The sequence below is a fragment of the Ascaphus truei genome, chromosome 2, assembly GCF_040206685.1.
Source record: "Ascaphus truei isolate aAscTru1 chromosome 2, aAscTru1.hap1, whole genome shotgun sequence".
NCBI lineage: Eukaryota > Metazoa > Chordata > Amphibia > Anura > Ascaphidae > Ascaphus > Ascaphus truei.
This window is the reverse complement of record NC_134484.1, coordinates 485,773,392-485,799,674: the sequence shown is the minus strand read 5'-3', so window position 1 is coordinate 485,799,674 and position 26,283 is coordinate 485,773,392. Positions and strand designations below refer to the sequence as shown.

Below are 26,283 nucleotides of genomic sequence, written 5' to 3'. Positions count from 1 at the left end.
TCATTTCACCCCCCCACCCACCCAGTCATTTCACCCCCCCACCCACCCAGTCATTTCACCCCCCCACCCACCCAGTCATTTCACCCCCCACCCACCCAGTCATTTCACCCCCCCACCCACCCAGTCATTTCACCCCCCCACCCACCCAGTCATTTCACCCCCCCACCCACCCAGTCATTTCACCCCCCCACCCACCCAGTCATTTCACCCCCCCACCCACCCAGTCATTTCACCCCCCCAGTCATTTCACCCCCCCAGTCATTTCACCCCCCCACCCACCCAGTCATTTCACCCCCCCACCCACCCAGTCATTTCACCCCCCCACCCACCCAGTCATTTCACCCCCCCACCCACCCAGTCATTTCACCCCCCCACCCACCCAGTCATTTCACCCCCCCACCCACCCAGTCATTTCACCCCCCCACCCACCCAGTCATTTCACCCCCCCCACCCACCCAGTCATTTCACCCCCCCCACCCACCCAGTCATTTCACCCCCCCCACCCACCCAGTCATTTCACCCCCCCCCCACCCACCCAGTCATTTCACCCCCCCCACCCACCCAGTCACTTCACCCCCCCCCACCCACCCAGTCATTTCACCCCCCCCCCCCCCACCCACCCAGTCATTTCACCCCCCCCCCACCCACCCAGTCATTTCACCCCCCCCACCCAGTCATTTCACCCCCCCCACCCAGTCATTTCACCCCCCCCCCACCCAGTCATTTCACCCCCCCCCACCCACCCAGTCATTTCACCCCCCCCCCACCCACCCAGTCATTTCACCACCCCCCCACCCACCCAGTCATTTCACCCCCCCCCCACCCACCCAGTCATTTCACCCCCCCCACCCACCCAGTCATTTCACCCCCCCCACCCACCCAGTCATTTCACCCCCCCCCACCCACCCAGTCATTTCACCCCCCCCCCACCCACCCAGTCATTTCACCCCCCCCCCACCCACCCAGTCATTCCACCCCCCCCCAACCCACCCAGTCATTCCACCCCCCCACCCACCCAGTCATTCCACCCCCCCACCCACCCAGTCATTCCACCCCCCCACCCACCCAGTCATTCCCCCCCCCCACCCAGTCATTCCCCCCCCCACCTACCCAGTCATTCCCCCCCCACCCACCCACCCAGTCATTCCACCCCCACCCACCCAGTAATTCCACCCCCCCCCCCACCCAGTCATTTCACACACCCCCACCCACCCAGTCATTTCACACACCCCCACCCAACCAGTCATTTCACCCCCCCCACCCACCCAGTCATTCCACCCTCCCCCCACCCACCCACCCAGTCATTCCAACCCACCCACCCAGTCATTCCACCCCCAACCCACCCACCCAGTCATTCCAACCCAGTCATTCCACCCCCCCACCCAGTCATTACACCCCCCCACCCACCCAGTCATTCCACCCCCCCGCCCACCCAGTCATTCCACACCCCGCCCACCCAGTCATTCCACCCCCCCACCCACCCACCCAATCCACCCCCCCACCCACCCAGTCATTCCACCCCCCCACCCACCCACCCAGTCATTACACCCACCCACCCAGTCATTCCACCCCCCCACCCACCCAGTCATTACCCCAATCCACCCCCCCACCCACCCAGTCATTCCACCCCCCCACCCACCCACCCAGTCATTCCACCCACCCACCCAGACATTCCACCCCCCCACCCACCCAGTCATTACACCCCCCAGACACCACCCAGTCATTCCACCCCCCCCCCCACCCACCCAGTCATTCCACCCCCCAACCCACCCAGTCATTCCACCCACCCCCACCCACCCAGTCATTCCACCCCCACCCACCCAGTCATTCCACCCCCACCCACCCAGTCATTCCACCCCCACCCACCCAGTCATTCCACCCCAACCCACCCAGTCATTCCACCACCCCCACCCACCCATTCCACCACCCACCCAGTCATTCCACCACCCACCCAGTCATTTCACCCCCCACCCACCCAGTCATTCCGCCCCCCACCCACCCAGTCATTCCGCCCCCCACCCACCCAGTCATTTCACACACCCCCACCCACCCAGTCATTTCACACCCACCCAGTCATTTCACACACCCCCACCCACCCAGTCATTTCACACACCCCCACCCACCCAGTCATTTCACCCCACCCACCCATCCACCCAGTCATTTCACCCCCACCCACCCATCCACCCAGTCATTTCACCCCCCACCCACCCATCCACCCAGTCATTTCACCCCCCCACCCACCCATCCACCCAGTCATTTCACCCCCCCACCCACCCACCCAGTCATTCCACCCCCCCCACCCAGTCATTCCACCCCCCCCACCCAGTCATTCCACCCCCCCCACCCACCCAGTCATTCCCCACCCACCCAGTCATTCCACCCCCACCCACCCAGTCATTCCACCCCCCCCCACCCAGTCATTCCACCCCCCCGCCCACCCAGTCATTCCACCCACCCAGTCATTCCACCCACCCAGTCATTCCACCCCCAAGTCATTCCACCCCCACCCACCCAGTCATTCCACAACCACCCACCCACCCAGTCATTCCACCCCCACCCACCCAGTCATTCCACAAGCCATTCCACCCCCACCCACCCACCCAGTCATTTCCCCCCCCCCCCACCCACCCAGTCATTTCACCCCCCCCCCCACCCACCCAGTCATTTCACCCCCCCCACCCACCCAGTCATTTCACCCCCCCCACCCACCCAGTCATTTCACCCCCCCCCACCCACCCAGACATTTCACCCCCCCCCACCCACCCAGTCATTTCACCCCCCCCCCACCCACCCAGTCATTTCACCCCCCACCCACCCAGTCATTTCACCCCCCACCCACCCAGTCATTTCACCCCCCCCCCCACCCACCCAGTCATTTCACCCCCCCCCCCCACCCACCCAGTCATTTCACCCCCCCCCCACCCACCCAGTCATTTCACCCCCCCCCACCCACCCAGTCATTTCACCCCCCCCCACCCACCCAGTCATTTCACCCCCCCCCACCCAGTCATTTCACCCCCCCCCACCCAGTCATTTCACCCCCCCCCCACCCAGTCATTTCACCCCCCCCCCCCCACCCAGTCATTTCACCCCCCCCCCACCCAGTCATTTCACCCCCCCCCCCACCCAGTCATTTCACCCCCCCCCCACCCAGTCATTTCACCCCACCCCCACCCAGTCATTTCACCCCCCCCCCCACCCAGTCATTTCACCCCCCCCCCCCACCCAGTCATTTCACCCCCCCCCCACCCAGTCATTTCACCCCCCCACCCAGTCATTTCACACCCCCCCCACCCAGTCATTTCACCCCCCCCCCACCCAGTCATTTCACCCCCCCCACCCAGTCATTTCACCCCCCCCCACCCAGTCATTCCACCCCCCCACCCACCCAGTCATTTCACCCCCCCACCCACCCAGTCATTTCACCCCCCCACCCACCCAGTCATTTCACCCCCCCACCCACCCAGTCATTTCACCCCCCCACCCACCCAGTCATTTCACCCCCCACCCACCCAGTCATTTCACCCCCCCACCCACCCAGTCATTTCACCCCCCCACCCACCCAGTCATTTCACCCCCCCACCCACCCAGTCATTTCACCCCCCCACCCACCCAGTCATTTCACCCCCCCACCCACCCAGTCATTTCACCCCCCCAGTCATTTCACCCCCCCAGTCATTTCACCCCCCCACCCACCCAGTCATTTCACCCCCCCACCCACCCAGTCATTTCACCCCCCCACCCACCCAGTCATTTCACCCCCCCACCCACCCAGTCATTTCACCCCCCCACCCACCCAGTCATTTCACCCCCCCACCCACCCAGTCATTTCACCCCCCCACCCACCCAGTCATTTCACCCCCCCCACCCACCCAGTCATTTCACCCCCCCCACCCACCCAGTCATTTCACCCCCCCCACCCACCCAGTCATTTCACCCCCCCCCCCACCCACCCAGTCATTTCACCCCCCCCACCCACCCAGTCACTTCACCCCCCCCCACCCACCCAGTCATTTCACCCCCCACCCCCCCACCCACCCAGTCATTTCACCCCCCCCCCCCCCCACCCAGTCATTTCACCCCCCCCCACCCAGTCATTTCACCCCCCCCCACCCACCCAGTCATTTCACCCCCCCCCCACCCACCCAGTCATTTCACCACCCCCCCACCCACCCAGTCATTTCACCCCCCCCCACCCACCCAGTCATTTCACCCCCCCCACCCACCCAGTCATTTCACCCCCCCCACCCACCCAGTCATTTCACCCCCCCCCACCCACCCAGTCATTTCACCCCCCCCCACCCACCCAGTCATTTCACCCCCCCCCCACCCACCCAGTCATTCCACCCCCCCCCAACCCACCCAGTCATTCCACCCCCCCACCCACCCAGTCATTCCACCCCCCCACCCACCCAGTCATTCCACCCCCCCACCCACCCAGTCATTCCCCCCCCCCACCCAGTCATTCCCCCCCCCACCTACCCAGTCATTCCCCCCCCACCCACCCACCCAGTCATTCCACCCCCACCCACCCAGTAATTCCACCCCCCCCCCCACCCAGTCATTCCACCCCCCCGCCCACCCAGTCATTCCACCCACCCAGTCATTCCACCCCCAAGTCGTTCCACCCCCACCCACCCAGTCATTCCACCCCCACCCACCCACCCAGTCATTTCACCCCCCCACCCACCAGTCATTTCACCCCCCCCACCCACCCAGTCATTTCACCCCCCCCACCCACCCAGACATTTCACCCCCCCCCACCCACCCAGTCATTTCACCCCCCCCCCCACCCACCCAGTCATTTCACCCCCCCCCACCCACCCAGTCATTTCACCCCCCCCCACCCACCCAGTCATTTCACCCCCCCCCCCACCCACACAGTCATTTCACCCCCACCCACCCAGTCATTTCGAACCCAGTCATTTCACCCCCCCCACCCACCCAGTCATTTCACCCCCCCACCCAGTCATTTCACCCCCCCCACCCAGTCATTCCACCCCCCCACCCACCCAGTCATTCCACCCCCCCCACCCAGTCATTCCCCCACCCACCCAGTCATTCCCCCCCCACCCACCCACCCAGTCATTCCACCCCCACCCACCCAGTCATTCCACCCCCCCCACCCACCCAGTCATTCCACCCCCCCCCCCACCCAGTCATTCCACCCCCCCCGCCCACCCAGTCATTCCACCCACCCAGTCATTCCACCCCCAAGTCGTTCCACCCCCACCCACCCAGTCATTCCACCCCACCCACCCACCCAGTCATTTCACCCCCCCCACCCACCCAGTCATTTCACCCCCCCCCACCCACCCATTTCACCCCCCCCCCACCCACCCAGTCATTTCACCCCCCCCCCACCCACCCAGTCATTTCACCCCCCCCCACCCACCCAGTCATTTCACCCCCCCCCACCCACCCAGTCATTTCACCCCCCACACCCACCCAGACATTTCACCCCCCACACCCACCCAGACATTTCACCCCCCCCCACCCACCCAGTCATTTCACCCCCCCCACCCACCCAGTCATTTCACCCCCCCCCCCACCCACACAGTCATTTCACCCCCCCCCCCCACCCACCCAGTCATTTCGAACCCAGTCATTTCACCCCCCCCACCCACCCAGTCATTTCACCCCCCCACCCAGTCATTTCACCCCCCCACCCAGTCATTTCACCCCCCCCACCCAGTCATTTCACCCCCCCCCCACCCAGTCATTTCACCCCCCCCACCCAGTCATTTCACCCCCCCCCCCCACCCAGTCATTTCACCCCCCACCCACCCAGTCATTTCACCCCCCCACCCACCCAGTCATTTCACCCCCCAGTCATTTCACCCCCCACCCACCAGTCATTTCACCCCCCCACCCACCCACCCAGTCATTTCACCCCCCCACCCACCCAGTCATTTCACCCCCCCCACCCACCAGTCATTTCACCCCCCCCCCACCCACCCAGTCATTTCACCCCCCCCCCACCCACCCAGTCATTTCACCCCCCCCCACCCACCCAGTCATTTCACCCCCCCCCCCCACCCACCCAGTCATTTCACCCCCCCCCCCCACCCACCCAGTCATTTCACCCCCCCCCCACCCACCCAGTCATTTCACCCCCCCCACCCACCCAGTCATTTCACCCCCCCCCACCCACCCAGTCATTTCACCCCCCCCCCCACCCACCCAGTCATTTCACCCCCCCCCACCCACCCAGTCATTTCACCCCCCCCCCCACCCCCCAGTCATTTCACCACCCCCACCCACCCAGTCATTTCACCCCCCCCACCCACCCAGTCATTTCACCCCCCCCACCCACCAGTTATTTCACCCCCCCCACCCACCCAGTTATTTCACCCCCCCCCCCACCCACCCAGTCATTTCACCCCCCCCCCACCCACCCAGTCATTTCACCCCCCCCCCCCACCCACCCAGTCATTTCACCCCCCCCCCACCCACCCAGTCATTTCACCCCCCCCCCCCACCCACCCAGTCATTTCACCCCCCCCCACCCACCCAGTCATTTCACCCCCCCCCCACCCACCCAGTCATTTCACCCCCCCCCCCACCCACCCAGTCATTTCACCCCCCACCCCACCCACCCAGTCATTTCACCCCCCCCCACCCACCCAGTCATTTCACCCCCCCCCCCAACCACCCAGTTATTTCACCCCCCCCACACCCACCCAGTCATTTCACCCCCCCCACACCCACCCAGTCATTTCACCCCACCCACCCAGTCATTTCACCCCCCCCACCCAGTCATTTCACCCCCCCCACCCAGTCATTTCACCCCCCCCACCCACCCAGTCATTCCACCCCCCCCCCACCCACCCAGTCATTCCACCCCCCACCCACCCAGTCATTCCACCCCCCCCACCCACCCAGTCATTCCACCCCCCCCCACCCAGTCATTCCCCCCCCCACCCACCCAGTCATTCCCCCCCCCACCCACCCACCCAGTCATTCCACCCCCACCCACCCAGTCATTCCACCCCCCCCCACCCAGTCATTCCACCCCCCGCCCACCCAGTCATTCCACCCACCCAGTCATTCCACCCCAAGTCGTTCCACCACCCCACCCACCCAGTCATTCCACCCCCACCCACCCACCCAGTCATTTCACCCCCCCCACCCACCCAGTCATTTCACCCCCCCCACCCACCCAGTCATTTCACCCCCCCCCCACCCACCCAGTCATTTCACCCCCCCCCACCCACCCAGTCATTTCACCCCCCCCACCCAGTCATTCCACCCCCACCCACCCAGTCATTTCACCCCCCACCCACCCAGTCATTTCAACCCCCCACCCACCCAGTTATTTCACCCCCCCCCACCCACCCAGTCATTTCACACCCCCCCCCCCCACCCACCCAGTCATTTCACCCCCCCCCCCACCCACCCAGTCATTTCACCCCCCCCACCCACCCAGTCATTTCACCCCCCCCCCAACCACCCAGTTATTTCACCCCACCCAGTCATTTCACCCCACCCACCCAGTCATTTCACCCCCCCACCCAGTCATTTTCACCCCCCCCACCCAGTCATTTCACCCCCCCCCACCCAGTCATTTCACCCCACCCACCCAGTCATTTCACCCCCCCCCCCCCCCACCCACCCAGTCATTTCACCCCCCCCCCACCCACCCAGTCATTTCCCCCCCCCCCCACCCACCCAGTCATTTCACCCCCCCCCCCCCACCACCCAGTCATTTCACCCCACCCACCCAGTCATTTCACCCCCCCCCACCCAGTCATTTCACCCCCCCCCCCACCCAGTCATTTCACCCCCCCCCCCCCCACCCAGTCATTTCACCCCCCCCACCCACCCAGTCATTTCCCCCCCCCCCCACCCACCCAGTCATTTCACCCCCCCCCCCACCCACCCAGTCATTTCACCCCACCCACCCAGTCATTTCACCCCCCCCCACCCAGTCATTTCACCCCCCCCCCCACCCAGTCATTTCACCCCCCCCCACCCAGTCATTTCACCCCCCCCCCCACCCACCCAGTCATTTCACCCCCCCCCACCCACCCAGTCATTTCACCCCCCCCACCCACCCAGTCATTTCACCCCCCCCACCCACCCAGTCATTTCACCCCCCCCCCCACCCACCCAGTCATTTCACCCCCTCCCCCACCCACCCAGTCATTTCACCCCCTCCCACCCAGTCATTTCACCCCCTCCCACCCACCCAGTCATTTCACCCCCCACCCACCCAGTCATTTCACCCCCCACCCACCCAGTCATTTCACCCCCCCCCCCACCCACCCAGTCATTTCACCCCCCCCACCCACCCAGTCATTTCACCCCCCCCCCCCACCCACCCAGTCATTTCACCCCCCCCCACCCACCCAGTCATTTCACCCCCCCCCACCCACCCAGTCATTTCACACACCCCCACCCACCCAGTCATTTCACCCCCCCACCCACCCAGTCATTTCACCCCCCCACCCACCCAGTCATTTCACCCCCCCCCCACCCACCCAGTCATTTCACCCCCACCCACCCAGTCATTTCACCCCCCCCACCCACCCAGTCATTTCACCACACCCACCCAGTCATTTCATCCACCCCACCCCCACCCACCCAGTCGTTCCACCCCACCCCCACCCACCCAGTTGTTCCACCCCACCCCCACCCACCCAGTCGTTCCACCCCACCCCCACCCACCCAGTCGTTCCACCCCACCCCCACCCACCCAGTCGTTCCACCCCACCCCCACCCACCCAGTCGTTCCACCCCCACCCACCCAGTCGTTCCACCCCCACCCACCCAGTCGTTCCACCCCCACCCACCCAGTCGTTCCACCCCACCCCCACCCACCCAGTCGTTCCACCCCCACCCACCCAGTCGTTCCACCCCCACCCACCCAGTCGTTCCACCCCACCCCCACCCACCCAGTCGTTCCACCCCACCCCCACCCACCCAGTCGTTCCACCCCACCCCCACCCACCCAGTCGTTCCACCCCACCCCCACCCACCCAGTCGTTCCACCCCACCCCCACCCACCCAGTCGTTCCACCCCACCCCCACCCACCCAGTCGTTCCACCCCACCCCCACCCACCCAGTCGTTCCACCCCACCCCCACCCACCCAGTCGTTCCACCCCACCCCCACCCACCCAGTCGTTCCACCCCCCCACCCACCCACCCAGTCGTTCCACCCCCCCACCCACCCAGTTGCTCCACCCACCCAGTTGCTCCAAGTCGTTCCACCCCCCCACCCACCCAGTCGCTCCAAGTCGCTCCACCCCACCCACCCACCCAGTCGCTCCAAGTCGCTCCACCCCCCCACCCACCCAGTCGTTCCAAGTCGTTCCACCCCCCCCACCCACCCAGTCGTTCCACCCCCCCCACCCACCCAGTCGTTCCACCCACCCAGTCGTTCCACCCCCCCCCCACCCACCGTGTCGTTCCACCCCCCCCACCCACCCAGTCGTTCCACCCACCCCCACCCACCCAGTCGTTCCACCCACCCCCACCCACCCAGTCGTTCCACCCCCCCACCCACCCAATCGTTCCACCCCCCCACCCACCCAGTCGTTCCACCCCCCCCCCACCCACCCAGTCGTTCCACCCACCCCCACCCACCCAGTCGTTCCACCCACCCCCACCCACCCAGTCGTTCCACCCCCCCACCCACCCAATCGTTCCACCCACCCAGTCGTTCCACCCCCCCCCACCCACCCAGTCGTTCCACCCCCCCCCACCCACCCAGTCGTTCCACCCCCCCACCCAATGGCGTTCCACCCCCCCACCCAATGGCGTTCCACCCCCCCCACCCACCCAGTCGTTCCACCCCCCCCCCACCCACCCAGTCGTTCCACCCCCCCCCCACCCACCCAGTCGTTCCACCCCCCCCCCACCCACCCAGTCGTTCCACCCCCCCACCCACCCAGTCGTTCCACCCACCCAGTCGTTCCACCCACCCACCCAGTCGTTCCACCCCCCCACCCACCCAGTCGTTCCACCCTCCCCACCCACCCAGTCGTTCCACCCACCCACAAATTCCACCCACCCACAAATTCCACCCACCCACAAATTCCACCCACCCACAAATTCCACCCACCCACAAATTCCACCCACCCAGTCATTCCACCCACCCACAAATTCCACCCACCCACAAATTCCACCCACCCACAAATTCCACCCACCCAGTCATTTCACCCACCCAGTCATTTCACCCCCCCCCCACCCAGTCATTTCACCCCTCCCCCACCCACCCAGTCATTTCAGCCCCCACCCACTCAAACATTTCACCCCCCCCCCACCCACCCAGTCGTTCCACCAAGTTATCCATCCCACCCCCTACCCAGTCACCCAGTCAGTAATCTCACCTAGTCAGTAATCCCCCCAGTCACCCAGTCAGTAATCCCACCCAGTCAGACACCCCCCCACCCAATACCCCAGTCAGTCACCCCTGTCAGTCAGTCTCTGTCTCTCTCCCACTATCTCCAACTCTCTCCCACTCTCTCTCTCTCCCACTCTCTCTCTCTCCCAGTCTCTGTCTCTCTCCCAGTCTCTGTCTCTCTCCCAGTCTCTGTGTCTGTGTCTCTGTCTCTCTGTCTGTGTGTCTCTTTCTCTGTCTGCCTGTCTCTCTCTGTCTCGTCTCTCCCACACTGGATCTGGATCTCTTATTTACCCTATATATATCTTAACTGCCCTATACTACACCAAAATAACCGATACTGCTTTCTTCCAGATCTGACTCTGGAGCTTCACACGGGAGACATCGGAATATTCCCCTATCCCAGAAGACGGGTAGGGAACACCTCACCTCCAATGTATAACATTGCGGGAATGAGGTTACCTGGACATTGAGGGACTGCGGATCAGGTAAGATCCCAGACGGGATTGCTGCTTTAGATATTGTGAAGCGGGGGCATCCAGACACTGGTTAATGGGTGCAGGAAACTAGTAACACACACGTAACAAGGACTAATTGTAGTAAAGTATAAATGTAATACAATAAATAAACTTATGTCAAAAACAAATGTTGTTCTTACTAGGAATTTATTTTTAAAAAAAATAAGCAAAGCTAGGGGAGGGGCTAGGGGCGGGGCTAGGCGGCTAGTAGAATTTTTGATTCGGCGAGTAGATTTTTGGGTGATTTGTCAAGCACTGATTATATGTATATTATTACATGATTATATTATATTATTTGGTGTTACAGTTAATTTAATTTAAATAATTTTATTCTCTCCACATCTTATCCATTTTTAAATTTGATGCTTTTTCATTTAATTTGTATTGTCCTTATGAGTTTATTTAAGTTTATTGTTATTGTATTCTTTATTGTGTCCTTTTGCTGGATTTCTCCCCCACAGTTATACTGCCTTCTTTCCGTGGTTACATTTTCCCCGGACTGTTTTGTTCCCATGGTACGTTTCTACCTGGGATACAGGTAGGCAGTGTTTCTGGATGGGAGTGCCTATAACGTGACACTCTCTAGACCAGTGATTCCCAACATGGGTTCCGTGGAACCCTAGTTCTCCTTGAAGCAGTCTCAGGGGTTCCTCCTATGGACCACAGCCCCCCCCCCCCTGGGGGTGGAGTTTTTTGGTATGTATTTTGTAGGGTGGATTGAGTGAGAGTGGGGTAATTGATGGAAGGTAGGAGTGAGAGTAAGCAAGTGAGAGAGGGGCAGGAGGGAGTGAGTGACGAAGAGAGAGTAAGACGCAGGGGATAAATACATGCGAGGCGTGAGGGTGGGAGAGTGACTGAGTGAGACAGATGGGAAGAGAAATACATAGGTAGAGTTTGAGAAATAGAGGTGTCTCGTGTGGTGTGAAATTTTGTGATTTACCCCAATCGAACCTAATATGTGTCAGCCAGATAGGGGTTCCCCGAGATTTTTCAAAATACTTCAGGGGTTCCTCCAAATAAAAAAGGTTGGGATACACTGCTCTAGACTCAGGAAACCACTCTTTGATAAAGCGCCCACGGCGAGAAACGCGTTGGAGGTTTCTTTTTTAACTTAGGCTGTGTCTCAGTAACTCTTTTATTTTTTCTACTTTTGCCTCCAGTTCTTCTTTTCTGCAGTGCTCCTTTTTTTCTTTGTTTTGAATGTGAGAGGAGAAGGAAAGAGAGGAGTCAAATATTACACCAAGGCCGCGTGCTTGGGAAATGATAAGAATAGTATTTTTGACTGACAAAATATGACACAAAATGGAGCAGTTTAGTTTGTGGGTCTTATGGCAGAAGATTACATGGGCAGTGTAGTCACTGCATCACTTAGATTGTAAGCTCTCCAGGGCAGGGATTTCCGTTCCTATTGTCTGATTTTGTTTGTTGCACTTATTGTATTATAATTCCCTGTACTGCATTGTTTCTGCTGTAAAGCGCTGAGTACACTGCGGGCCTTATATAAATAAAGACATACATGGGCATCTACAGTATCTTTACACTATAGGTTGCTGTCTGATTAAGTTGATGTTATTAACGCACTAATATGATAGACCAGGAGTTCCTTAACTTTACATCTCATGGGCATTTTTTTTTTTCCAATGTTTTTATTAGGCATTTTTAGAAAATACAACATTTCTAACATATATCGTAGCCTTATATTTTCCAAAACATATTTTTTAAGGGGGGAAAAAGAAAGGCAACCTAAGTTGTCCAGGAAAGAGAGGGGGAGCCTTCATAGAGAGAAGGTAAGAGGGAGGGTGATGGGGTAGATGAAGGGGTGTGAGGGAGGGGAGGGGGAGGGGGCTGGGGAGGGTTGTTGTCGACCCACTTGGCTGTTAGGGTGTTTCTGGTGAGATTCGTGTGAGTTTTTTCTTATGGAGGGGGAGTTGGTCTCCCTCTCACCTGGGATGGTCGGGGCGCTCTGGTAAAGTGGAACCAGGGTTCCCGGATATCCTCAAAGGCCGGGGTTTTTTGTCTGATGTTGGCTGTGAGCCTTTCCATAGTCATTACATCCCCAATCCTTTTCTTTATCGTGTTGAGCGCCGGCGTAGTCGTTTTCCTCCAGGAGGCCGCAATACAGCATCTCGCCGCAGTGAGAATGAAGGATATTAATTTCCTGGTGGGCCGAATTATATTCGGCATGGGTGCAGCCAACAGGAAGGTCAGTGGTTCAATAGGAAGTTCTAGGTCGGTGACCTCTTTTATAAGAATTTGGACCTTGGCCCAGTATTTCACAATTTCTGGACAGGTCCACCAGATGTGGGCCATGTCCCCTCTATTACCACAGCCTCTCCAACATTGGTCTGATGCCAGAGGGTAGATCTGGTTTAATCGTGCTGGGGTAAGATACCAGCCAAACATAATTTTGTAGATGTTTTCCTTAATTGTGGTGCAAAGGGAAGTTTCTGAGGCTGCCTGCCAGATTTCCTCCCATGTCTCTCTTTCTATGTTAACGTTTAGATCAGCTGACCATCGTAACATATAGTCGTGCTGTGTCGGGGACGTTGAGCGCATTAGGATATTGTATATGTCCGAGATAAGTCCCTTCTGGTAAGACTGGTCCTCACATAGATGTTCAAACGTAGTGAGAGCGGGGTATTCTGGATGAGGGCACGTAGCTCTAACAAAATTTCTAATTTTTAGATATTTAAAGGTGTCCAATTCTGTAATTTTAAATTTGTTCCTCAGTTCTTGGTAGGTCAGGAGCTTCCCTAGGCTCAGTACGTCGGCAATCGCCTCTATACCCCGTGTGTGAAAGTGGGTGAACAGCTTAGATCCGCATCCTGGAGGGAATTTAGGGTTATTAACGAGGGGAGTGAGTTGTGAGTTTGTGGATGAGAGATTAAATTTAAGTTTGCATCTGGACCAGGTGTCCCACGTGAATCGTGAGGCCTGTAGTTTAAGATTGTGTAAGTGGCCCTCTCCTCTGTTCAGGCTCCAGAGGGAGGCTTGCAGAGAAGGCAATTTGGCACACCGAGTTTCCATTCCCACCCAGCAACATCGGGTCGGGTCTGAGTTCCACATTACTACCTGCCTGAGCTGAGCGGCTAGATAGTATTTGTATAGGTCAGGCACCCCCATCCCTCCTCTGGATCTCGTGGTCATCAGGACTGATCTGGCGACCCTGGGCCGCTTACCCTGCCAAATGAAGTGGAGTAGTCTATTCTGTATATATTTTAGATCGGCGGCCGGGACCTGGATTGGGAGCGTCTGGAATAGGTACAACATTCTTGGGAGTATATTCATTTTGGTAGAGATCATCCTCCCAATCCATGAGATCTGATAACCTTCCCACCGATCTAGATCCCTTTTGATCTGCTCCCATAGTTTCGGGTAGTTATCCCTATATAGGTCCCGATAGTGCCTAGATACATTAATTCCCAGATACTTAATGCATGAGGGGCACCATCGGTAGCTGAAATTTAGCTTAAGGAGTTTGACTGTGGGGTCGGGAAGACTAAGATTTAGGGCCTCAGATTTGTTGCTGTTTATTTTATACCCTGATACCTTTCCAAACTCCGTCAGTTCCATCTGGAGGTTGGGGAGGGAAGTTAGGGGTCTGGTCAAGGTCAGGATAATATCGTCAGCGAATAGGGAAATTTTGTATTGTTCAGTGGCCATGGGTATACCCTGGATGTTTGGGTTTTGTCTTATTTTGGCCGCCAGTGGTTCAATCGTGAGAGCGAAAAGGAGAGGGGAGAGGGGGCAACCCTGTCGGGTGCCATTTCTAATGTGAATTTGTTCCGCTCCTCCACCCGATAGTCTAACTGAGGCGGATGGAGTTTGGTAGAGCGCCTGGACACCCTTAAGAAAGGAGTCCCTGAATCCGAATTTTTTTAATGTTTGGTCTAGGAACAGCCAGTCAATTCTGTCAAATGCCTTCTCTGCGTCTAAGCTTAGTAACATAGCTTGTGAATCTGTAAGGTGGGCATGGTCAACTAAGTTAATGATTTTACGGGTATTGTCTGAGGCCTGGCGGCCCAAGACAAACCCGACCTGGTCCATGTGTACTAGTCTCGGGAGAATTGGATTAAGTCTGTTCGCCAGTATTTTACTGTATAGTTTTAGATCATTGTTCAACAGCGAGATTGGTCTATAGCTACCGCATTGTGTGGGGTCCTTCCCTTCTTTGAGGATTATGGCCAAATTGGCGGACGACATTGAAGATGGGATAGGACATCCTTCTAGAAATGAGTTGAACAATTGTAAAAGGTGGGTGGACAGAATGGGGAGAAACTTCTTATAGTAGGCATTTGTGAAACCATCAGGGCCCGGTGCTTTAGAAATTTTGGAGGCCTTAACGGCCCATTCTAGTTCTTCCCTTATCAAGATACAAATTGTTCTTTACCTTGGTAGTTGAGTTTACATTTATTATATGTATATTATCACGTGATTATATTATTTGGTGTTACAGTTAATTTAATCTAAGATAATTTTATTCCCTCCACATCTTATCCACTTTCAAATTTGATTCTTTTTCATTTCATTTGTATTGTCCTTATGAGTCTATGTAAGTTTATTGTTATTGTATTCTTTATTGTGTCCTTTTGCTGGATTTCTCCCCCACAGTTATACTGCCTTCTTTCCATGGTTACATTTTCCCCGGACTGTTTTCTTCCCATGGGACGTTTTTACTTGGGATACAGGTAGGCAGTGTTTCCGGAGGGGAGTGCCTATAATGTGACACTCTCTAGACTCAGGAAACCACTCTGTGATAAAGCGCCCATGCGAGAAACGCGTTGGAGGTTTCTCTTGTAACTTAGGCTGTCTCAATAACTCTTTTATTTTTTCTACTTTTGCCTCCAGTTCTTCGTTTCTGCAGTGCTCCTTTTTTCTTTATTTTGAATGTGAGAGGAGAAGGAAAGAGAGGAGTCAAATATTACACCAAGGCCGCGTGCTCGGGAAATTATATGAATAGTATTTGTGACTGACAAAATATGACACAAAATGGAGCAATCTAGTTTATGTGGGTCTTATGGCAGAAGATTACATGGACAGTGTAGTCGCTGCATCCCTTAGATTGTAAGCTCTCCAGGGCAGGGATTTCCGTTCCTATTGTCTGATTTTGTTTGTTGCACTTATTGTATTATAATTCCCTGTACTGTATTGTTTCTGCTGTAAAGCGCTGAGTACACTGCGGGCCTTATATAAATAAAGACATGCATACATGGGCATCTACAGTATCTTTACACTATAGGTTGCTGTCTGGTTTAGTTGATATTATTAACGCACTAATATGATAGACCAGGAGTTCCTTAACTTTACATCTCATGGGCATTTTAATGTTAATTATTTGGAGGATGTACATGTATCCTTAAATAATGAATACAGTAATAAATACAAGTTATATATGTATCAATGATTTCAGTGTGAGAGCTGCTACAAATACATTTCAGGCCTTCGGGGACAACCACCACAGTCATTAGGGGCCACTGGATGTCCATGTGCAACAATTTTAAAACCCTGGGTGATGAGAATATTTTGTTAACTAAGTATCGGTGAAATAAATTCTTCAGTGTTTTGGATTTGTAATTTGCGTTCAGTAATTTGATTGAAAACATTTGTTCTGTCTTTTTTGTTGACTTCTGTTAGAGATCGGCCTGAATGAGGAACAGAACTTGAGCTCCGATACATCCAGAAGCTGTCTGACTCCTCGCAGCCCAGAAGTGCCAAAAAACAATGATTCCTGTAACATTTTAGACACTTGCAAGGAACCAGTGCCACATGATGGTGAATTTACAGACCTTGTACAGCACACAGCAGAGACGGACTCTAAATATGGGTCCAGCAAAAGGTATGCGAGAGATGCAAGAAGAAGCCATGGTGCTCAGCCTTTTCTCTGTTGTCAGTGTGGCAAAAGCTTCTCACTGGACAGGGACCTGCTCACACACCTTTGTGTCCCCGCTAGAGAGCAAACCTTTACATGTACAGATGGTGGGAGCGGTTTCTCACTGAAGGGGAAACTTCTTCCGCACCAGATGATTCAGACAGCAGTGACTCCTTTTACTTGTACAGTGTGTGGGAAACAATTAGGTACTAAGAGGACCCTCCTCAATCACCAGAGGGTTCATACAGGGGAGAAACCATTCACATGTACAGAGTGTGGGAAACATTTCACAGTTAAGAGCAGTCTCCTCATACACCAGATGACTCATACAGGAGAGAAACCATTCACATGTGCAGAGTGTAGTAAAAGCTTTTCTCGGAAGACAGAACTCCTCATCCATGAGCGGCGGATTCATACAAGGGAGAAACCATTCACATGTACAGAGTGTGGGAAACAATTCACAGTTAAGAGCAACCTCCTCAGACACCAGATGACTCATACTGGAGAGAAACCATTCACATGTACAGAGTGTGGGAAACAATTCAGTACTAAGAGTAGTCTCCTCCTACACCAGATGACTCATACAGGAGAAAAACCATTCACATGTACAGAGTGTGGGAAACAATTCACAGCTAAGAACAGTCTCCTCAGTCACCAGATGACTCATACAGGGGAGAAACCATTCACATGTACAGAGTGTGGGAAACAATTCACAGCTAAGAACGGTCTCCTCAGTCACCAGGTAACTCATACAGGGGAGAAACCATTCACATGTACAGAGTGTGGGAAACAATTCACAGTTAAGAGCAGTCTCCTCAGACACCATATGACTCATACAGGAGAAAAACCATTCACATGTACAGAATGTGGGAAGCAATTCAATACTAAGAGCAACTTCCTCAAACACCAGATGACTCATACAGGGGTGAAACCATTCACGTGTGCAGAGTGTGGGAAACAATTTAGTATTAAGAACCAACTCCTCAAACATGAGCAGACTCATACAGGGGAGAAACCATTCCCCTGTTCAGAGTGTGGGAAACAATTCAGTACTAAGGGCGACCTCCGCAGACACCAAATGACTCATACAGGGGAGAAACCATTCACATGTGCAGAGTGTAGTAAAAGCTTTTCTCAGAAGGCGGAGCTCCTCATCCATGAGCGGATTCATACAGGGGAGAAACCATTCACATGTACAGAGTGTGGTAAACAATTTAGTAAAAAGAGCCACCTCCTCAGACACCACAGGATTCATACACGGGAGAAACCATTTCCATGTACATTGTGTGGGGAAAGCTTTTCACAGAGGATCAGCCTCCTTACACACATGAGGATTCATACAGGAGATAAAATATGTGATTGTTCAAATTAGGGTTGGGCAATATACCAGTAGCATAGTAATACTGTGTCATGGTAGGGCAAACCAAATACACCTTTATATTTAAGTGATCAGTCACAAGGCAAAACAGGCAGTAAAATAAATTGCGGTTTATTCAGATAAGACCTCGAAAACACACAGAAATACAAGAAACAGAGAATATACACACTTACTGGGGTCTGGGGAAGGAGATCTACCCTTTAGTAGTTGCAAGGCGCCTGCATCCACAAAGGCTTACCTTGATAGGGCCCTGGTTCTGGGATCCTGGACCGTAATCCAGCCTGTGGCTAGGCCTCCCCATGCTTCCCTGTGTGAATAGCTCTTTCACAGAAGCACCTTTGAGAGGCCCGCCAGCAGCCGCTTGTCTTCAGATCTCCAACAGGAAAAAGAGAGAGAGAGCTGCTTTTACTGCACGCTCTTATATAGGCTGGATTCCTATCTAAATCATTGAGGAGTGTAATAGCCAATTACAGCAGGGATTGAAATTACGCATTCACTGATAGGAGGAATACATTCAAAACTTGCCAATAGAAACCTTGCTTATCATTTTTGACATACAGGGCCGTTTTTCCCTGGCTCCGCGGTGTCTACGTAAAATAAAAACATCCTAATCTGAATATTCTGCTCACCAAATGGTTTTCCCCCCTCTGCCATTCCTCTCCTCTTTGAACTATGGATTCTATGCAAACTAGCTAGCATCTTCCATATGCCTGTGCTTAATGTATAGAACCTTATACAGTAGTAAACATTAAAACACAATATAAAGTACACTTCCTTACAGAATATACTTTGGGGGACCTTATACTTATAAGGGAAATAAATTGGGGAGATTTGCGCTTGGAATCCCTATCTGAGCTGGGGCATTGAAATGCTAATTCACACTGCCTTTTGTCACCAACCTGGGTTTAAATCACAGGACAAACACAATGCATTGCAGTTTTAAATACAGAGAACCAACATTTAGACACAAGAGCTTGCATTCCACCATCTGCACCTATCATGTGGGGTTCTAAAACCTTCTCTTCTCTAAGACACCAGCTAAGAATACCTTGCTGGCAGGTAAGACAGGTTAAAATATACACCCCCTTTTCCCTCATGTTCCAGAAGCCCCTGCCCTGCAGCTATTTCTCATAAGAGGCCACCCATACAAGGCAACCCACTTACAGTTTGCACAGGCAGTCGCAGGCCCATGAGGCAAAGGGAATACACAGATAATGCATTAAGTGGCCCACTGGGCTTACACAGGTAGCACCACATACACAGTTCCTAGTTTATAACCCTATGGGGGGACAGTATAACAGAGGAACAAAATTACAATCAACACAGTAAGGTATAATATTAGATCCAAGAGCTGACACTCTCAGCCCATACCATATGGTTTCAGGGGCAGCCAGCCGGGCTCCACCTTTATTAATGAAGGCCGGCTACGCCTACCGCCACATACTGCAGTAATAAAAATGGACGGTAACGCAATACTTGCCATGGCATTCCTATCAGCAGCTGCAGAGTGGGGGTGGGTCTGGCAGAGAGGTGTGGGGATGGGGATTGTGTCAGAGAGAGGACAGAGTGTGGGTCTGGTAGAGACAGTGGAGTGGGAGCGAGTCTGGGAGCTCCTTGACTATCACATGCTGCAGCTATAAGGAATCCTCCTGCTGGTAATCTCACCCCTCCATATTAACCACTTCCCCTCTGCCTTGCCTCTTACCCCTTCCCTTCCACCATAACTCAACCCCTTTCTCTCTTCCCCCGTATTTCTCTCGGCTCTCAACCATGCCTCTTGACCCCCTCCTTCCCCATGCCCATTAACCCACGCCTTCCCATGCCCTATTAATGTGTACTGGAGAAGGGGTCGAGGGGATAATTATAAACTTTCTTACCATGCACCCCAAAACTGGAATAACCTACTGGAGACTCTCGTATCCACCACCAGTTTAAGTTCTTTCAAAACTAAGGCAGTCTCACATTTAATCTGGTCTGTAACTGTTACATACGCCTATAATATATTATCTTTAACTGTGCATGCAATGTCTTGAATATAATGTATACCCTGTTCACTTATTTAACTGTATTTGTAACCATGTATTATTTGTCATCTTAACTCTATGCCCAGGACATACATGAAAACGAGAGGTAACTCTCAATGTATTACTTCCTGGTAACATATTTTATAAATAAATAAAAATAAATGGTGAAGAAAGGGGCTTTAGTGTGGGTGTAGTTTGTGTAACATTTTTATGGAATCATTTGCTGTTCTTAAAATATACTAAAATGTATTTGCTTTTTTACATTTTATTAAGAATGAAATGCATTTGTATAAGAAATATGTTTCACAATAAATGACCTTGAACATTTTGAGGACTTTTGCTTTTTTGCTTTCTATTGGGTGTTAATATATTGCTGAATATTATCACGATAAATTACTTAATACTCTTATGGTGGGAAGTATTTTTTGTTATTGTCTATCCCTAGTTCAGGGTGTTGGAAACAATTTAGTACAAAGTGTGACCTCCTGTCACACCCAAGTATTTACATGGGAGAAACCATTTGCTTGTTCAGTGTGGGAAACAATTCAATGTTAGGGTCACCTCTTCAGAAACCTACAAATTCATGCAGGGAGAGGCCTTTCACGTGGACAGAGTATAGGAAAAACGTATCTTGGATGAATGACCTCACACTACATGATTCTCACAGGGGAAAGAATTTGCTTGTTCAAAGTGTGGTAAACCATTTTATACAAAGTGGGACCTCTTGTTACACCAGCAGATTTACACAAGCGAGCAATGTTTTAATTGTACAGAATTCGGGAAACATTTCAGCCCTGAGAGGCACCTCAACACACACCAGACAATTCATAAAAGGGGATTACATCATAATCAATTCTGTAATAGGAGGACAGTCCACAGACACCAGAGCATTTACACAGGGGAGAAACCTTTCCCATGTGCAGAGTGTATAAAATGTTTCTCAGTAAGAAAACCTTGTCACCCAAGTGTTTACACAGGGTAGATATCTATGTGGCTAAGTCAGAATGAGCAGAAACCTGGAACCCACAACTCCGGTTCTGTTCAACCTAGAGGGCTCAGATTCGGTCACCATGTAGTTCTAGTTGCGGCAGGATTGCATGGCAAATTGTGACCCTCTCGTGGCAACAGAATGGAGTCAGGGTAATGTTAAAATTTAGGTTTCTGTCATTGACTTGCATGGCAGAAAAAAAAGCCACTTTGATAATGTGCTTTTAAACTGTCTTTTGGTATCTCCGGTTCCGGGGGTCGTGGAAGGCTGATATTTTGCCACTATGGCAAGGGTCCTTCCGCATGAGGACCAGGTGAATTTCAACCCGCTCAGACCCACAGAACGGATTATTTTACATTATATTCGCGCAATTGGCGTGGGAACTACTTAGGACCTCGGTTAAGTTCACGGACAATTGGCGTGGGAACTTCTGTTCTAGGGCACCTAGAAATAAAATTCATTTTGCCCATAGATGTTGGGCACTGTATACCACTGTAGAGTATACTGTAGAAGACACATAATGAAACGATACTGAACATGTAGAATAAATGCATAGTTTTATTTTTTCGGGTTTATTACACAGTATACTGTACGGCCGGAAAACATCAGCATACAGTACAATATTATCCATCGAAATCCCCCTATTAGCCGTTTTCTTTTCTGAGGAAAAACAAAAAGAAAAGTTTTAATGTACAGTAATGGTCAGCCCCCTAAAGAAGTACCCAGCCAGTCCCACCAAAATAATACAGCAAAAATACAGTATTCACCATAGAATTTCCCATTCAGCTGGCGCCGGCGCCGGTCCACTGCCAGTCCAGCGTTCTTGATCATCCACGTCGATAGTTTGCAGCGGGACTAGTCCACCTGTAGTCAGCTGGTGAGGCTGGAAATCGCTTAGGTACATGCAAGCTTCATCAAAACTGCACGCAAAATCCGACTCAGGCTCAGGGATGTCACTGACGGTGGGACCGTCATTGGAAGCCGGTGCTGGTGCTAGTGCATTGCTTGGCAGCGACTGTCGCTTCTTAGTTTGTTTTAACACGACCCTTCGCCTTTTGCCGCCTTCATGATCATAGATACGGGAAAAATCCGGTGATACACACCAATACCCTCCAACAAATTGTGGCTCAATACGATGAAAACGGATCGCTACATAACCTTTTCCTTACTGCACGCTTCCACGTATGAGGAGTTGGCGAAAAATTGTAAAAGTCATAGTTTTTGATAAAATACTGAAATTTGAGCAACTGTTGCCATCTTATCTGTTGCATTAATTGCGGCCCATATCAAATACGCGTAACTTCTGTCGGGTTTTTGGAAAGCGGGCTGCACTTGAACACTCATGGCGGGCGTGTCTCTGGAGAATACTGTAACCGAAACTGGTCTTTGTCTTTCTTTAATATGAAAGCCTAAATTGATACATTTTTGCAACCTCTTCCTTCAGTCTCAAGGCCAAGGCCAAGTTACAATAGCACACTGTGGTACAGTATCTTTTTTAAACGAAACACCTACAAGCCGACACATTACTGATTCGGCGCATTACAATTCATGAAGATCTGCCATCTGGCGGACACGCGAAGCATTGCAGCCTATTAAAATCCGAACAATTATCAATAAACGCATCAGCCGGGCATGACCCGTGGCTGGGAACGCAAGGTGAACGCGGCATGCGCCAGCTGAACAGTGTCGCATTCCAGGAACAAGCCAGGTAAAAAGCGGTGATTTGTTAGAATAAAAGCTGCCGCAGCAGTATGTATCTATGTCTTTATTTACATAGTGCCATTAGTGTACATAGACTTCACAGCACTAATACACGTGACAGTCATATAAATAACAAATAATACAAATAAAACAATGGGAAGAAGTGCTTCAGACATAAAAGTAACATTTAGGAAAAGGAGTCCCTGCTCCAAAGAGCTTACAATCTAACTGTTTGGTAGGAAGCACGTATAGAGACAGTAGGAGGGCGTTCTGTTAAGTGTGTCTGCAGGTTGTAAATTATCAGCCATGGAGCTACTCATATGCTTCCTTAAGCAAGGTGGGTCTTAAAGGTGGATAGAGATGGTGCTAGTCGGATACTGCGGGGAAGGGCATTCCAGAGGTGTGGGGCAGTCAGTGAGAAAGCTTTAAGGCAGGAGAGGACTTTAGATACGAAAGGGGTAGAGAGAAGACATCCTTGAGCAGAATGCAAGAGTTGGGATGGTGTATAGCAAGAAATTAGGGCTGAGATGTAAGGAGAAGCAGAAGAGTGTAAAGCTTTAACAGTGTGGAGGAGAATTGTGTGTGATACGGCATTTGATATGAAGCTAGGAGAGGGATTTCAGCAGGGGAGACGCTGAGACAGATCTAGGAAAGAGTAGAGTGATTCTGGCAGCAGCGTTTAGGATAGATTATAGGGGAGGCAGGAAGGCCAGAGAGCAGGAGGTTACAGTAATTGAGACGGGAGAGAATGAGGGTCTGTCAGAATTTTAGCAGTCGAGCAACAGAGGAAAGGGTGTATCGTTGTGTAAGAGATGTGTGCAGAGGTGCATAGCATGGGGCTCCCTCTGGGCTCCCGTTGACCCTGTTGGTTCCTCCCGGGTTCCCCTTCATTCCCTTACCTGCCGCTGCGGCTGTGACCGACAACAGAGAATGGGGAGGGTGTGGGGAGGGCTGTGGGTGGGAACTGAGGCACGGAACAGGTTGCAATGGCGATCACATCGCTGACAGCTACCTTTGCAGGCACCGCCATCTTAGAGGCAATTGCATGTGTGCGAGACGCTGCGAATTCGCAGGACAATCGCGCAAATGGCAGCCAATAGGTAGAGGCTCCAAGCAGGGACTACATATCCCATGAGCCTCTGGGACAAAGTCACATAGCGCGTATCAGCCAATAAGACTCCTGAATCCTCCTGCTCTACAGATAGATACTTTTTGTTCGCTGCAAGCCATGCCAGTTATAGCTGGGACAAGGAAGGGGTAAGAGGCCAGATCTCCCCTATTGGGCCCCAGCTAGGCCATGACTCCCCTGTGTAGCTTGTGGTTGCTGCAGGGACACTGCCCAGTAGAACCAGAGCATAGGGACAAAGCTAGGACGTGGCTGCATCCTGGACCAGGGTGATCTGGGATCAGATCATCCATCTATGCCCACAGAGACTCTAAGGTGGTACAATCGAAGCAGGACCCACCCAACGTAGAGGCGGAGGGGTCGCGGTTCATCGCTTCAGATCTGTGTATCCCATATTCATAATGAGCGCACAGATGTGGACACATCCGGCAGGTATTTCATCTCACCAAGTGCACCAACCATACATGGGGTAGTGGGGCAGCGATGTCACACACACGTCGGAGGGTGATTGACTCCGTGGACAACAGAGTGTTGGGTGCTCGGGCATTTTAGTTCTTGTGATTAAACCCCACGAGGGTGAGATCACAGTGCAAAGGGGAGCACGGTGAAGGGGTACGACCCTGCAAGGCGTGTATGTTTTTTAATGTTATTTGTCTGCAGTAAAACTGTTATACCTATACAAGTGTGTTTTTTGTTTCAAACTTTTTTATTGGTTGTCACAGGGATAAACAAATTAGTAATATAACAGCGTTCCAAGGGGCTATATTTACAGCATTTTTGATATACAGTACAAAGTCCCAGAACCTTGTACTCAGAGTACTCTGTACTAATTCCAGAGATTCCTTAAACCATGAACCCTTTTTCAAATTTTCTTTGAAAGGCAGAGTCCCCTTGCATATCCCTGTAGAGATAAATGAAAGAATAGAGGGAGGAAAGGACAGAAGGAGAAGAGATAAGGGGGAGAAGAGGGAGGAGGAGGGAAGGTAAAGAGGGGAGGGGGGATACACATGGGACCGGGATAGAGAGTCCCCCCATCCCAACCTGTTAAAAAAAATGTTCTTGTTCCAGGAATCATGAATAAAGTATTTCTCCAAGAGAAAATAGTGCCAGAGATTGTTGAATACATTACTCGTGATTTCCCATCTGGTCACCGTTTCTTCCAGGACAATGATCTGAAACACACCACGCCTTCTGCCCATATTCTTGCCAGCAGTATAAACTGGGTTAAGATGTCACAGGAGTAAGTTCGGTAACCGTTTCTCATTGTTTTAAGTCACCTTTTTCCCCCTCCAATTTAAGATCTCCAGACTTGAATCCCATTGAATTGGTATGGCATCAGTTGAAGGATTATATCAGAAAAGTGGTGAAACCGTCCAAAAAGGATGAATTAGCTGAAGGAATAATGAGTTTCTGGAACAACATACTCACCGTACAAAGATGCAATAAATATATCTATCATCTTGCGACCGTATTGCTTATACTTTTAAAGCATAATGGGCAGGCCACAGGAAAATAGTAAGGTACTGTACTGTAGTATGGTAAGTTCAGGTAAGTATGGCATTCAAAATAACCATTTTATATCAGCCCTTCCTCTCCACTTTCTACTGTACAGTATACAGTATAAAGTATTTTAATCTGGTCTGTAACTGTTTCATACGCCCATAATATATATTTTCTTTAACTGTACATGCAGTGTCTTGTATACAATGTATACCCTGTTCATATATGTAACTGTATTTGTAACCATGTATTATTTGTCTTAACTTTGTGCCCAGGACATACTTGAAAACAAGAGGTAACTCTCAATGTATTACTTCCTGGTAAAATATTTTATACATACATTAAATCCAGTACAGGATGTGTCTAACCTACAGTAGTATAGTTATACAGTAGTTACAATACAGTATACTGTATAAATAAGTGACTTACAGTACAGCAGTTTGGCCTACAGTAGTTTTACAGTTATACAGTAGTTATACAGTAGTTATACTGTTTATAGTTTGTCTTGCTAACATGTACCAGGCACTTTTGATATTATGAGTATCCTTTCTTCAAACAAGATCCATATTGTTTCAACATATACATATTGGAACTTTTCATTATCTATTGGTAGCACCGATTCATAGAACATTGTTCTTTTTTTTCTCTCTAGCTGGAAGGCGGAGAGGGAGGGGAGGCTGTGTAAAAGTCACGGAACACAGCATGTCCCGCCCGGGAGGAAGGCTATGATCGGGACAGTACATAGGGGTGTTTGGGGGGGGGACATGGGTGTTTGGGGGGGACATGGGGGTGTTTGGGGGACATGGGAGGGCATATGTTGTGTATGGGGGGG

At 52.5% G+C, this 26,283-nt stretch overlaps 1 protein-coding gene across 3 annotated transcripts in view; it reads left to right on the top strand.

The window, feature by feature from the left end:
- LOC142488058 (uncharacterized) overlaps positions 1 to 20,422 on the top strand; it is a 54,541-nt gene extending 34,119 nt beyond the window's left edge. Inside the window, exon 4 of one of the 3 annotated variants that reach the window (XM_075588428.1) lies at positions 16,500 to 20,422. In XM_075588428.1, coding sequence (XP_075444543.1) covers positions 16,500 to 18,106 — 1,607 coding nt within the window. In that variant the 3' untranslated portion in view covers positions 18,107 to 20,422. The remainder of the gene's footprint in view (positions 1 to 16,499) is intronic. The other 2 variants (XM_075588427.1, XM_075588426.1) reach the window with 2 other exon arrangements.
- Positions 20,423 to 26,283: the final 5,861 nt, after the last annotated feature.